Consider the following 14,563-nt stretch of genomic DNA (forward strand, 5'->3'; position numbering starts at 1 on the left):
TCCAGGGTGCAGGTCCTGGCTCCCTCTGCTGCTGCGTACAGCCGTCCCGCTGCGTACAGCCGTCCCGCTGCGTACAGCCGTCCCGCTGCGCCAAAACCACCACAGGACACTTAATTCTTCACCAGGGTTGTGCACATGCCCATCAGGGCAAAGCCAGCCTTGGTGGTCCCCACCCACAAACTAAAGCTTCATGTTAAAGTGTTATTAGAATGTTTCTAAGCTGACTTGGAGAGAGAATCTCCCCATCCCATGCATACAACGCTGGGTGGCACCAAAGAGGCTGTGAACAAGCACCAACAGAACTCAGTCCCTTGCTGTTATCACCACAAGTGCCAACGTGACATGGTTCAAAGCTCTGAATCCAACTCATCGTTTCAAAGTAAAGTCAAGTCAACCCAGCACAGAACATAAGCACTGAAAATAGTGTTTATTTGCAGCAGTGCTTGTGTGGTACAAGTGAACTTGGTCCTGGGGTCCCCCCTCACATTCAACCCCTGCATGTGTCAACTCCCAGAGCAAGCAGCAGTTTTAGTTGACAAGCAGTAATATTTCTAGGCAAGATCACGTACCAGATTAATTCGAATTCTGAGGTGGTTTTGGGATATTCATACTAGATGGAATGAGCCATTAAAGGAACATCAGTGACACCGAGTATCTCGGCACACCCAAGAGGCGAGGTACATCAGTTTTACTCAGCTGCCATAGGATAAGTGCAATTCCAATACCCACAGTTAAACAAAAGCAACAGTATTTATAGAAAACCTTTGAGAACTTGAGTTTAATAAACCAAAACAAAAAGTCAGCTCGCACTTCACATTTGTACAAAACCATACAGAAACCACCTGCAAAAGACGTATGAGCTAGCTAGCAAAAATAACCAAAAAATGGTCCTCAGCAACAGCATGTACAGCTTTCATGGGAAACAAAGATCTACCAAGTCTAAGTACTATCTCATGACACTTAAAAATAATGATCTGAATGTCTTTTACAAATACACAATATAAAAAAAACAGGTCAACTTGAACAGAACATTAACTGAATACATATATATGTATATTTGTGTATATACATATACACACATATGTATAGAAACTCTCCCAATACTAAAATAGGCCATTGTGGTGAAGTTACTACTGTCTGCCGTTTAACTCTTGATGGAAGGAGATGAATGTCCCTGTGTGGGTGGGTTTGGGTGGAAAATGGGTTTGTTGTCAGAGAGAATGACTGCAATCACAATCCCACCTGACCAGCGGAGCTCAGCAAGGGTATCCCTAGGATTTCCCATTGCATCTTATTCATTAATGAAAGAGAAATATTCAGAAATTATTCATCAAACTCGATGTGGTATCCAACCTGTACAGGAAATAGTTCCCCCCTCGTTACCCTCAATGTGAGGAATCATATAACGCCGTTTTACCAGAACACAGTGTAACTCTATGCTCTTAGAAACAGAGGAAAAAAAGCTGGATTTGTACCATCCTACACTGATCTCGATGAATGCAGCGGTCCAGAACAGTATTTACACCTGATTGTGACTGGCGTTCTCTCCTCGCTAGCGTAAGGACACAACATGGCTTCCAGAAAGGCATTTCACATTTTACCAGACCCGCTGATTGCAAGACCTTTTGCTCACTTTTTCAGTAGCATCTTGGCAAAATCAGCATTGGACATCTTCTTCGGCTCCTCGGGGGGTTGGGATGAAGTTGCTGGTGAGTTCTGGACCATCCCGTTCTCAGCCTTGGCCACGGGATTGCTCTGCCGCTGTAATGCACGAGGCATCATGGAAAGCTGCGTCCTTCCCTTCCCTCGCCTGGAGAACACAAAGTGACATTAAAAAAAATGTAACAGTGCTCTTTGAATGTACAGTTTTAGATTGGGGAAACAAAAGGGACTTTGTTCACTATTGAGGAATGCTCATTTAAATATTATTCCTATCGTTTGTTTCAGTAATAAGTAGTGCAAAGGTTTACCCTTTGAAACAGGACACTGAGTGCTGGCAGAAAACAACTGCCCAACAGTGCCCAGAAACCAAAGCTCCATGTTTATCTACAGGGCACACACAATACAATGCCAACACAACACCAAGCAGCAGGAGCACTCCAAAAGATGACAGTGACATTAACAATCACTGGCAGCAACGGCTGGTTCTCCAGGACGAGAGGACACGGAAGTTATGAGTGTTCAGGTGCTCACATGAGCCCCAATGGGACATCAAACACCTGATCCTCTCGGTCACTACAGACCTGTTGCTATTTGTAATGTAAAAAAAAAAAAACCAAACAACTGCTTTTCCTCATCAATCCAGCAACCCAAACTTTTTTGGTTCAGCACCTTTTAAAGATTCACATTCTAGACAAGATTCCTGCATTGTAGCACATAACGAAACCCTGTGTTGTCTTTCTAAGCGTGGCCAAGCAGTCTCCCTCACCACCACTTACGCTCCGTAAACCTGTCGCGGCACCGCGAACTGCGGGGCCCTGCCAGCCTCGGGCTTGTCCGGCAGCTTTCGGAGAGGAGGGTTACTGATCGCCACCTTGATGACGTGTTCCTTGACTGTCAGACCATCCATCTTCAGCACAGCCTGCGAGGCCTGAGCTTCGTTTTCAAACTCCACGTAGGCCAGGCCCTAAGTAAGCAAAAGAGGTAACCTACATTAGTTTCAGTGTTTCTTTATCTGCGTGATAGCTTTTGCTGATAATTGGGCCAAGTGGTACGAAAACCATACAGAAAGCAGACTAAATATGGCTAAGAGTCCCAGTATTCTTTAGCTAAAAAAAACTACGCGAATCTACAACCTGCATTTCATGTGGATTGGAAGGCCTGGGGTACACATGAGAGCGCACACACAACAGGAACTGTCATCAAGATATTGCCCAGAGCTAGAAAACGCATTTTAAAAACACACAAACATCATCACCAGGATGGCACCGGTCAGAAGTGCCCAACACAGACACAGCTGAGGTGTCAGGTAGAATTCTGGCAGAGCAGCTGCTGGTTTAGAATCTCTTCTTTAACAAGGAGTCATTTATTCCCAGATGGAAATAATGAACCCTGTCAGAGAGAGGTGGTTCATTTCTCACTGGCAAATCTGTTAGTGCAGCAGGTGTTAGCAACAATAGCCTCAGGAAACTAAAGAAAGGGAGGAGGAGAATCAGTTATACCAGGTGAACTGTATTCTAGTCAGGTACCTCAAAAAAACCTCTTTGCAGACTTACCAATGCCTATTTTTACTGTACTGACAGTGCTGTAAACATCTTCCCCTCCATCCCATTTATATCACACATTCTTGTTTAATTTAAGAGGTATTTTGGAAAAAAACTCCTCTTCCCCTCCTATTTATTTGTTGGCACAAGGCACACTGGGCTGTATAAATCCAAGTATCTGTATGAGTTTTAACACAAAGCCGGGCTGGCATCTTTTAAAATTCAAAGCTTAATTTTTGTATCCAGACCTCATGAAGTGCTTCTTTTTTAAGGATTTCTTAAAATTAAGAGTGTGTTAAGTGTGTGTACCTTGGGTTTTCCAGCTCGGTTGGTGACCAGCCGAATGTCTTTCACATTCCCATGTGCTTTACACACTTCTTCCAGCTCTTCCTTAGTGCATGAAAATGGCAAACCCGAAATAAACAGTTTATGCTTCTCCAGTGTAGTGCTATACCTGAACACCTGAAGAAACAAAGAGGCTGTTAGATACCAAACCACTCAGACTCCAAGGATTTCAGTCTATTACACTTCCAAAAGCTTATCAGCAAAAATACCTCCAAGTTACAAGTAGTATCTTGAAAAATATTTGCGTATAAACATACAGACACACACTAAGGACCTGCACCTGATTCCAAGAACTGAGATGCTTCTAAACAAATGTCTCCTTTGCAATGAGAAGGGCCATTGATAATGTCATCTTACTCAGTTCTCACTATATGAACTATTAAGTTTTTATGTACAATAACCCCATAAATCCAGAATACCACTGATTATACAACTGATACCAAGTACACACCATTAACAAGAACCAGTGGGTTGTGTAATAAATGCCCACAGCCGTATGACTCAACCAAAAAAAGTAGTTTACAGCTTGCGATGCTCAAGTAGGAATCTGGGTACCTGACAGCATTAACAAGCTGCTCAGATTCGCTTCACTCCAGATTTGCAGAAAGCTGCGGGTGTAAATCCTGGCTTACCGCAAAGTAACATCAAATGCAAGAACTCTCAGAAAACAGTTTTTCTGCTAAGACATCGCATTGCCATTACAAAGTAGCACAACAGGAATTTGTTAGACTCACACCCTCTGGAAACAACGTATTCTGCTGGTTTTCCTACACAGTACCACTGTTCAACCTATTACTTGAAAGAATAAAGCTTTACCTTAAAGTCTGGATTCTTGTTCTTGTCAACACAGGGAGAAACAAACATCGGTCTTCCCTCCACAACTCTACGGTCCAAACCAAGAGCTTGGAGAGCAGATTTTTCTTCCTTGAATTCTATGTAGCAGTAGCCCCGGAAAGTCCCCTTGTTGCTGAAGACCGGCCGGATTTGTGCCACCTCCCCACAGCTCTCAAAGAGCTCTTTCAGCTTCGCTTCAGGATCTGCCATGGTGTAGGAAAGGTTGCTGACAAAGACGGTGACACTGTCTTTACTGCTGTCATGGAAAACTTTGGGGGTGTCTTTTCGACTGGTAGACGCCTTTTCCTTCAGGTTTGCTGAGTGATCTGGCTTTTCAGATCCACTTCTGCCAAACAACCCGGTTTCCACCTCCATGTCTTCTTCAGGAAGTTCCCCATCACCATCACCCTTGTGTCTCTTGCTGGGCTGCTCTGCTCATTAATGAAATGAAAAGCCTTACTAGAAAAAAATGACACCATTTCATCCACCGTTGAAATTAAGGTGTTTGCCACTATCACCATGGAGTTTGGAAATGGCATGTGGAACCACAACGACAGGTCTTGAAGACCATAAAATAAAAACCACCCTCAGGTTTTTCATAATGAGTAACAGATTATTTGACCAAGACAGCACAAATGTAGATGAAAGCAACAGGGCTATTTTTTCCCTTTTTCTGACAGTTACAACTACTGATTCATGTTCTCTTTGTCTAATGGGATTTTTTTTTAATGTAAGAAATACAAAAATGTAAAATCTCCCTAAATCCCCAGGGGCAGCAATCTATTCAAATCTTCTGTTACCACCTTCCAGGAGACCGCTACAATACTGAATAACCCAATTTAGACACACGCCTCCGCGTCATTTGATGAGTCAGGAAAATGAATTCTTTTTTTAAAAAGAAAGTCAAAGAAAATTGCTATTTCTCTGAAATAAGAAAAACTAGGAAAAAAACCTATAGAAGTTCTAATATACTTCTGTTAATCAAGAACCATTCGGTCCGCCTCTAACTGAAGGGAGGCAACCGATAACCCTGTTGCCAAAGGTCTGAAGTTTTAATTTGTTTGTTTTACCTTCTTCATCTTGTCCCCATTCACCCTCATCATCATCATCTGCTTTGCGCTTGTCTCCAATCCTTTTTTTAGCCTTTTTGGAGGCTTTCTTTTCTGCCCGAGCCTGCTTTCGTTGTTCAGCTTTCTCCTCCTCGAGCTTTGCCAGAGCAGCTTCTTTCTCAGCAGCCTACAAATATGCAAGAGGTTTTTCTTTTCTAGTGACTGCAGACAGAGCATTTTCTAGAGTACTGACCTGGAAGGTTTTCTCCTGAGCTACATTAAACACAGCGCTAACGGGATCATCATTTAAAGCACATCAATTGTTTGCTCTTATAGCTTTCCTGGAGTACACATTACTTTTATATCCATCCAAAAGTCATAAGGTGAAAGATAAAAAGCATCAAAAGAGGTTAACCGTAGTTTTAAACTAAGATCAATAGCTCTGAGGCTTTAAGACAATACAGGCTTATCCACAGGCACCAACATTGGAAATCTGACACTCAGACAAGCACGATCTTAAACCAGGTATTTCTTATAAACCACTTAGGTGGGTCACAGAAAGTTCTGACCTTTGCTCTTTGTTCATTAACTCGAGCTAATCTGTTTTCTGTTTTTTGAACCGCTGCATCCCAGTCCTCCAGTGTTCCTAAAGGATAAAAAGAAAAACAACACCTTGTATTTAGTTTTCCCATAATTTGAAAATTCTTGGTAAATAAGAGTCAGTGAGTTCACAGAACTTGCTCTTGATATTAACCACTGCACATGAAAATTCTAAATATAATGAGTAGCCTTCAAAGAAAAAGAAAACAAAAGCCAAGCAAAGCAGAAACCTCTCATTTATAACACAACACCCCAAAAAGGCATGGAAAATCCCAGTAACTTCAGCAGGCTCCAAGTGTGGCCAGAAAATAAGAAAAAAAATAAAGAGCTGCTTGTGTATTCTACAATAGTCAAAAGAAAATAAGCCTTCACCAGAACACAAAACACTAGATCAAAATTCCCTCTGCACCATTGTGCACTAACTGGAGCGGGTAAAACGAGACGCTGCGCAGTCAGTTACCTTCAATTCTCTCCAGCGTGAGCAGCACCTCGCAGACGTGCTCCGGGTAGTCGCTGGTGCACTGCACGGCGCGATGCAGGGCCTTCCTGCAGTGCTGCGTGTCCCCGTGCGCCCTGCGGCAGGGAAACCACGGCATGAGGAGCCCGCGCTCCGCATCAGCGTCACAGGACAGTTAACTGCATTCTCCGCAAACTTCTTCCCTCCTTCCCCACAAACCCGCACTACGCGTTGCTGTAACATCTCCAAAATGTACTGCAAAGCTGCTCTAAGAACCTCAAAGCACATTATAAACCCAGATGAAGTAGGGCCACACTAAACATCTACATCTTGTCTCACACAGACGAGGAAACGAGAGCTAATTAACTCTTCCAACCAGCCAAGCTCTTACCTTTCTAGGTTATAATACTCCAGCCACATATTAGCATATTTGGCATTTCCTTTTGTCATAATGTTGTCCCAGAGTTCTCTGGCTTTCTGCATGTTGTTGCACAAGCGAGCCTGAAACAGCATCCAAAAAGTACTCAGTATAATCTAAGACTATTTGTTCAACACCATTACCCCCAAAAAAGATCTACTCATTGAAGTTATCTAGACAAAACGCTGAAGTACGGGAGGACTGCATTCTGTGGCTGAACATTTCTTATTGTCTAGCAAATTAAATACAGCAGATAGAAAAATCACCTCAACTCTCGCCCAGTTCTGCATGATGGTGCAGGATGGGTCTCCGCTTTCACTGAATCCTGCGAACAAAAAGAAACACTGTTTGTGAAGGGCTCTTGGAAATAAAGTGTTTATTAAACAAGTTCTACATTGCAGAACAAATGTTTATCTGTAGCATTTCTAAAGTGTTCAAGACACTTCAAGATAAGTTAAATACTGTGTTGAGAACTAGGCTCATAATTATTTTGAGCAAGAGAAAACAATATGTTGGATGATTAACTTACGCTCTTCTACTTCTTGTTTCAAATACTCCACAGCACGCGCGAACGCAGACCGCAGCTCTTCTAGTTCCTTACTCGAGTCTTCAGAGAAAAAGAATAATTGCCTTAAAATGTTAATTTTATTTTCATCTCCCATCCACTCAAATCTCTTCCCTGACACCCACAATGATTTTAGGGGGGAAGGAAGAGGGAGCTAAAGTTTATTAATTCAGTAAAACTCACTACGTGCATAATAAAAAACCCACTAAGTAGCCAAAATATAAGGCAGGGCATTTTTCACAGTATCACAGTATGTTTGGGATTGGAAGGGACCTTTTTGCCACAGCACAATCTATTCTGTCAGCAAGGAGCTGCTTTAAACCAATTAAGTTAAAATATTTTATAGACACTTACTGGCCAGAAAGTGATTTTTGTGAAAGACATGAAGCTACTGTTAGATTTTTTAACAAGTAATACCAATATTTCAGAGAGGTACATGGAAAACAGTTTAAATGTTTATTCACACATATATCATACGCACCTTGTGTAAAATCCACCCGTCTCCTCAGGTAATCCAGATATGCCTGCCAGATTTCTACATAGTCCGTTGCCTGAATAAAACCTGCATTCAGAGCTTTTTCAAACATTTCTGAAAGAAACAAAGAAAACACACCCAAACATATTTACTTTCCAGACATTGACAAAAGCAACAGTGTAGAGCACAAAGTTTATATATACACCTTACGTTTTTAGGAAGACAGGAACTACACGTACTATACTGTAGGAAACAAATAACTAGACATTTCCTCAGCTTTAAGACTGTTGCAGCAGGGTGAAAACAAATCCTACAGCGTCCTACAGGTCACAGTTTTCAGAGTGCAGAGAGCAGCTCTGTAGCTTGAAGTCTCGCTGAGACATTCTTTCTTTACCAGAAATAATGCCGTGGTCCACTCTGTGCCTCTCCATTGCCAAAAGGTATCGAATCCACAGCCCGACTGTCCAGGGACAGTTCCTAACAGCGCGGTCATGAGCAGATAAGACCAACTCTTTCACTTTCAGCTGCCGGTCCTAAAATAATACCACCACAAGAAACTTTTCAGTTCTTATGAGCCAGAGAGCCCATCTAAGACACACCAGTTTTTAAAGAACCAACATCTTAAAACAACACTTCCATTTGACATTTGCAAAGTTATGAAAAGATGGGTATTTTAAATTCTGTACTCCTAAAACAATGAACACCTTCAAAACAGGAAGGAGCAACACGGGACAACCTCAGAAGCAATGTCGGTTACCAAAGGCAGGGCTGGCAGCACAGCTGGTTACACCCAGTCAGCTCTGCCAGGTGGAGCAAGGCTTGGTGCCCACACTCTGTTTAATTCTGCAGAGAAAACACACAACTGGAGGAAAAAGCAACCAAATGCTCACTTGATCAGTAAACTCGCCACTGAAAACAGGAAGAAACCAAAGGTGAGATGAAAATCAGTTTCTGAAGAATTTAAATACTACGGGAGAGGACTGAGGTAGAATTTACTGGTTATACATTTATCAGCCACTAAGATTAAAAGAAAAAAGGAAAATAAAACTGCAAGAATCTGTGTTTTTTCCTTACCAAATACTGATTGTAACGTGCCCAAAGATCTGGCACAAGGCAGTTCTCAGCCAAAGCCCTCTCATAGATCAACTGAATGCGAGCGGGATCACCTGCTTTCATCTCAAAATCAATGTAAGCTTGATATTCCGCCAGCTTTGGTGTTTCAGCACCCAGCTATAAAACAGAGATACAAAAAATTAAAATCTTCTGAACAAAGCCTGTTCAGCTGTTACTCAGAGTAGGTCTCACGCAAAATTCCACACAAGAGCTTGGCCTTCAAGTATCAATAGCTTTTGATTTCCACATATCTCCGACTATCACCACAGTTCTGAAGCTGTTCAAATCCCAATTGTTTATTCCTCTTGGCCCAGCACACTCATCAATGCCTGAAGGAACAGCGAGAGCACCCTTAGGTGCTCTCTTAAGGTGCACCCTTAGGGTGGCCTGACACAGTCAATACATTCAACAGTTTCCAGTACACCCAGTTGTGAGGCTTCTGGTCTCACATGCTCACAGCTGAGTCACCTACAGCTGCTTTATCTCTGAAAACAGCAAATAATTAAATTTGAGGAAAAAATAAAATCACCCCAAAGCAATTAACTCTCAGTTTAAAAGCAAAGTATAAGTAACAGCATTACCAGTGCCTCTTCATATGGTTTACACTTCTCCAACTGCTGTAGAGCTTTTTTGTAATTCTTTATTGTTGTTTCTGGTATCGGATCTTCTGACCACTCCTCATACTCAGCATACGAAGCCTCCATATCTATTAGAAGAGACACAAGACCCCATCGATAACTTATTGGACTAAATAATCAGTATTCAACCTAGATTTGTTTTTAAGTCATTTCTACTTCTGTTTAGGTTTTTGTGTAACCATCACACCACTGCAGGCTTACAGGGTTCAGGTACTTCATGTTATACAGTGCACTACAACACAAACTCAGGATGTTATATCAAAACTACTGATTTTGATTTAGAAAACAAAAGTGTCAAGATTTTCCTGAGGCTTTAAAGACAGAGACCAACCCAAATTCTTCCAATATGCAAATAAAAAAAAAGTCAAAAACCTGTTCTTAACTTTCTCCTATAAGCAAAGTCACAAGAAAAGGGACCCAAGGCGTTTAAAGAATGAAGGGAACCAGGCAGAATTCCAACTATCCAGCTGCCAGAGTGTACAATTCCCCACCAAGCAAGGCTCTCATGTAGTGACCATCACAGTTCCCAATGGCCATGGCCTGTGCTCATCACTTGTACCTTAAATAGCCCCAAATTATGTACTGAAGAAACAGATAAACCCAGTTTCAATGAGTAAGAACATTTCTGAACAAAAGGGATCTGTGCCTCATTCAAGAGGTCCTAAAGACAGGAAAATGTCATCAATAAAGAATTCATGAATACTACAGCTGCAGTTTGTGTGGCTCTACCAAAAGAATAATCACGAGTGACGCCTGGATGGCCGGAACACAGCTTGGCTGTGCACCTGCTCCTACCTAAGAGTGGGATCCCCAGCTGGCGTCGGAACAGCGTGTGGATCCTCTCGAGCTGGCTGCAGAGCACCTGCTGCTGCTCGGGCGACGGAACACTGCCAGGAGCTGGCTGCAAGCAAAAGGATTGACATATAAGCGGCTCCCTCGAGCCCGAGCTGATGAACAGGATGGGATGTTGTTTCTGGGTTGGGGTCTGGGTCCCAAAGGACTACGTGCTTCCTGAAGGACAGACATGGCCAACTCGCGTTTCAGGGCGCTGCCCTGAAAGCTGAAACACAGGAATCGCTCGACTCGGAAGCTGGATCAGTGTGAAAGGCATTCCTCACTGAAAGCTGACACACACAGAGAAACAACCTGGAAACAAAGTAAGCCGCATGCGATTGTACCATTTCACAAACCCATTGCACTGCCAAATAGTTTTTCAATAAATCCTGGTGTGTGCACAGGTGATTTTAAACTTCCAGCTTTGCTTCTGTTTGTGAATTAAAGGGCGTTCACCCTTTACTCCTTTGGTAGGGCATTTTATAGAACCGTTTGGCTCGAAGGGGACATTTAAAGATCATCTAGTACCACCCCCCACCATGGGCAGGGACACATTTTAACTTCCACCTCTTATGTAGTAAGTGACAAAAATACAGAAATAATCACATTCTGGCTATCTTGTAACGGTATCTTTTGCAGATGTCAAACAGTATGTTCCAGGGATAATATACCATCATCCAAAAGTAAAAAAAAAAGGTGAAATAATGGATGAGTTAAAAGCTGAAGTAGAAAACTGTCTAGAAATATAAACATGATTGACTGTGCAAAAATATTCGCTGGCATGAACATTGTTTCATAATGAAGCTACTCGGGTTAAAGCTATTCTGGTCAGGTCAAGCTAAAGAAGCCGAGGGAAACCGCTTCTGGATACAAGTCTTATTTAAACACAAATCCATTACTATATCAACTAAACACACAGAATATTTTACCCCGACCAAAGGGTTGGTTTCTCAGGAGACGATGAGGGGGCAGCACAAGACAACTTCAGAAGCGACACCACAACTCCTTTTATCACAAGAGCCCAGAGCCCGGCCCTACCTGCGTCGTTTCCAGGATGGCGTTCTCAAACTCCCGGTACGCTTCCCACAGAGCTGCTCCCTTCGTCACGTGCAGCCCAACCGCAGTCAGCGCTCTCTCAAATATGGAGCGAACTTTCTCAATTCCTCCTTCCTGACCAATGCCACCAATTGAGTACTGGGCATATTCCAACCAAATTTCAGGACCTAAACAAAGTTGATGAAATACAGATGACCTAATACCCCCCAAAAAATTTAAAAAGGCAACTCTGCTTCCCAAACACCTTGTTTGCTGCATATAAACAGACCAACACATGACAATTTTCTTTACTACCCAATGTAGTAAAGAAAAGTTAAAATATGTTATCTTATGCTTTTGGTTCAGCACCAGCAGCTACAGTTTTTCTTCTGAAAGAAGTCATTTGAATGGCCTTTAACTCCAATGATCCAGAAAACCTGAGGATCACTTCACACTAATATCTCTCATCCAATTTTTACATTATAACAGGAAAAAAAACTTTCCTAGAAAGAGAAAGCCATAATCTGAATCCAACACAGTGAATTTTACAGCATATATCAACAACTTACAGATGTAGTCTTTCACAGCTCTTTCAAACAGCTCATAAACTTTCTCTCGCTCAGAGCTTTCAGAAGCCATTTTTATCTCATCCTTCAACCAGTCCAGCCAAATTTCTGAAAGGACAAAATTTAGAATACATCATCAATGTTTAGAAAGAATAAGTTAAATCCACTTGCTGACTTTTTTTATCAGAGTTTTTAGTAACAGAATTAAATATGGGAGGGGGAGAAGAGAGTAATTTTAGCCTCCACAACTACTCACAATTAATTTATAACTAAAGTTTGGTAGAGACCTTTTCAAATTAGTACTACAGAAGGGCACTTCTATTTAAAGAGAGTACAAGTTGCAAGCAGCAACTTATCAGTTCTGTGTGCAGAGGATCAGTGTTTACCAGTAACCAAAGAGCACCCAGAGGTGCACCTTTCCTCCCACTTTTACAAGAAACACTAGATGGCTTCAGGGGCTTCAAGTTTCCACACGCACAGCAGGAAACCTGCCCTTGTCAAAGCTAAACGCACACTGGCAGAGCAGCCCCTGCAATATTTACATCGTCTCTGTGTTAGGAATAAAAAAGAAGCCCCCAGTTCAAGAGCTACCCGCAGCTCCCACCAACACAGTATTTTTTTACTGCTTGCCTGCAAAATTTAACTTTTGGCGGGAGTTTGTCTGGGCGCAGGGTCACACTTAAAAAGCAACCAGAGCTGTTTCTGTATTGCCGCCCCACAGCTGGGTGGTCCCAGCCCTACAGCAACAGCAGCACAAGCAAACATGTGCCTGGCCCTGGGCTGCAGCAAGTGGCATCCTGGCTGCAACTGCCCAGCTGACAGACAGACAGATCAGCGATGGGAGAAGCGGGGTGCACACAAACACCCCCCACAGCAGGACCGGGCAGGACAGTACAGCAGCAAGAATTCAAATTCCTGCAAGAAGCTCATTGTGCCTGCCAAAGGCCAAGCTCAGCACTGGCCACGAACACCAGCAGCGTCCAGAGCTTAAAGTCCTAAATCTGTTCTTTTAGGTTCCTCTGAACTGGCACAAAGACAATATCCCACCACCGAAACAAGGGTATTTTACACGGGCGACGCTCGCGCGGCAGCAGCTGCGACACGAGCGGAAGGTGCTCGGTACCTTCGGTGAGCGGGAAGAGCTCACTCATCTTCTGCCGAGCTCGGCGGAGCTTCACCAGCTCTCCCTCCTGGCGCAGCAGCTTTATCAGATCCAAGTGACAGTTATAGTCGAAAGCATTGATGGAAAGCTTAAAAAAAAAAATTAAAAGCACTATTGAGTGACAAACATGAAAAAATCAGAAAATATTTAGCAGAACAGAACGTCACATTGTCTTTTGGGGGATACAAATTTCATCCGTTCTCATCGCCAAGACAATACCCACCTGCCTGCACTGAGCTGCACCAAACTTCACTATCATTTGCAAGATACTTGCAGGTCACAAGCAGGTATTTATTAATACAAAAACACTTCCAAGTTCAACAGAGCTTTATAGTTAAGCTTAGAACTCAGCCTACAGCTCTAAAGGTCACAGCTCAGCACTGGGATTATAGCAGCTGCAGAACAGACCCAGCAGTGCAGAATGAAGCACAGAGCCAGATGTGGTTTAGTTTCTTTAAAGGCAATAAAAAGCCCTAGACAACGAACAAAGCTTTTTGTGATGAGTACAAACTATCCCCCGGGGCTGTCCTCTCTAATTTTCTCCTCAAAAAACCCCCTAAACTCCTAGTTTTCACTTCAGACTCCAAACATTCACGTCTTGACAGTTCCCAGCATCAAACTACAGGAGCAGCCATGGATTTTTTTGCCATTACCGCCGCGGTCACAAAATTAAAGACCCCGCGCAGGGCGGGACTCGCCTCAGCCCGAGGTTTCCCAGGGAGAGGCTGCGGTTCTCCACAATGAACGGTCCCCACAGCCCCGAGGCCGCTCCCGGTCCCGCTCCGGCTCTCCCAGCGGGGCGGGCAGGCCACCAACCCAGGGCCCAGTCTCCAACCCCGCTTCCCCCGGCCAGGAGCCGGGCCCGGGGCGCTGCCCCACCGCCCCCTCCCCACGGTGTCGCCGGCGCAGCCGGGCCCCACCTGCTCCTCCAGCCGCTGGATCTCGGCCTCGTTCTCCTTCTCCTCATCTTCGCCGTCGCCAGACGAGTCCGAGTCGCCCTCATCCTCTGAGTCGCCCCCTGACTCGGGGTCGTCCTCCGGCAGCCGCTTCTCCTCCTCCGCCGCCACCGCAGCCGCCTCGGCTCCCGTCGCCGCCATCTTATGCAGCTCCCTCCGCAGCCAGCCGCGCTCCGCCGCCTGCCGGGGCTGTCACCGCGGTGCCTGTCCCGCCGCCGCGCACTGCTGCCGGACGAGCGCTGCGAGGCGAGGGGCGAGCCGCCTCCCGTACCACCCCATGATCGGCCGCGCACCAGGGTCGCGCTGCGGTGGG

At 44.0% G+C, this 14,563-nt stretch overlaps 1 protein-coding gene across 1 annotated transcript; it reads right to left on the reverse strand.

Annotated features, from left to right (window-relative positions):
• Positions 1-408: 408 nt before the first annotated feature.
• SART3 (spliceosome associated factor 3, U4/U6 recycling protein) lies at positions 409-14,450 on the reverse strand. Its single transcript, XM_065033574.1, has 19 exons — positions 14,215-14,450; positions 13,256-13,382; positions 12,136-12,240; positions 11,570-11,754; positions 10,493-10,598; positions 9,641-9,765; positions 9,021-9,176; positions 8,341-8,479; positions 7,953-8,060; positions 7,436-7,513; positions 7,173-7,231; positions 6,880-6,989; positions 6,492-6,604; positions 6,001-6,077; positions 5,453-5,618; positions 4,365-4,813; positions 3,513-3,665; positions 2,439-2,626; positions 409-1,810 (listed from the first exon to the last, which is right to left on the reverse strand). The coding sequence occupies exons 1-19, from the start codon at positions 14,389-14,391 to the stop codon at positions 1,630-1,632; spliced, it is 2,802 nt and encodes a 933-aa protein (XP_064889646.1). The 5' UTR covers positions 14,392-14,450; the 3' UTR covers positions 409-1,629.
• Between the last annotated feature and the right edge of the window lie 113 nt (positions 14,451-14,563).

The sequence above is a fragment of the Columba livia genome, chromosome 17, assembly GCF_036013475.1.
Source record: "Columba livia isolate bColLiv1 breed racing homer chromosome 17, bColLiv1.pat.W.v2, whole genome shotgun sequence".
Lineage (NCBI taxonomy): Eukaryota > Metazoa > Chordata > Aves > Columbiformes > Columbidae > Columba > Columba livia.

Excerpts from the sequence above, each read along its gene's own strand:
- SART3 (XM_065033574.1), bottom strand. The coding sequence starts at position 14,391 with ATGGCGGCGACGGGAGCCGAGGCGGCTGCGGTGGCGGCGGAGGAGGAG. Across the intron at positions 9,766-10,492 it reads GCTGGGGATCCCACTCTTAG|ATATGGAGGCTTCGTATGCT; the intron begins GTAGGAGCAGGT and ends CTCTTCTAATAG. Across the intron at positions 7,232-7,435 it reads GAAACAAGAAGTAGAAGAGC|GATTCAGTGAAAGCGGAGAC; the intron begins GTAAGTTAATCA and ends TTTTGTTCGCAG.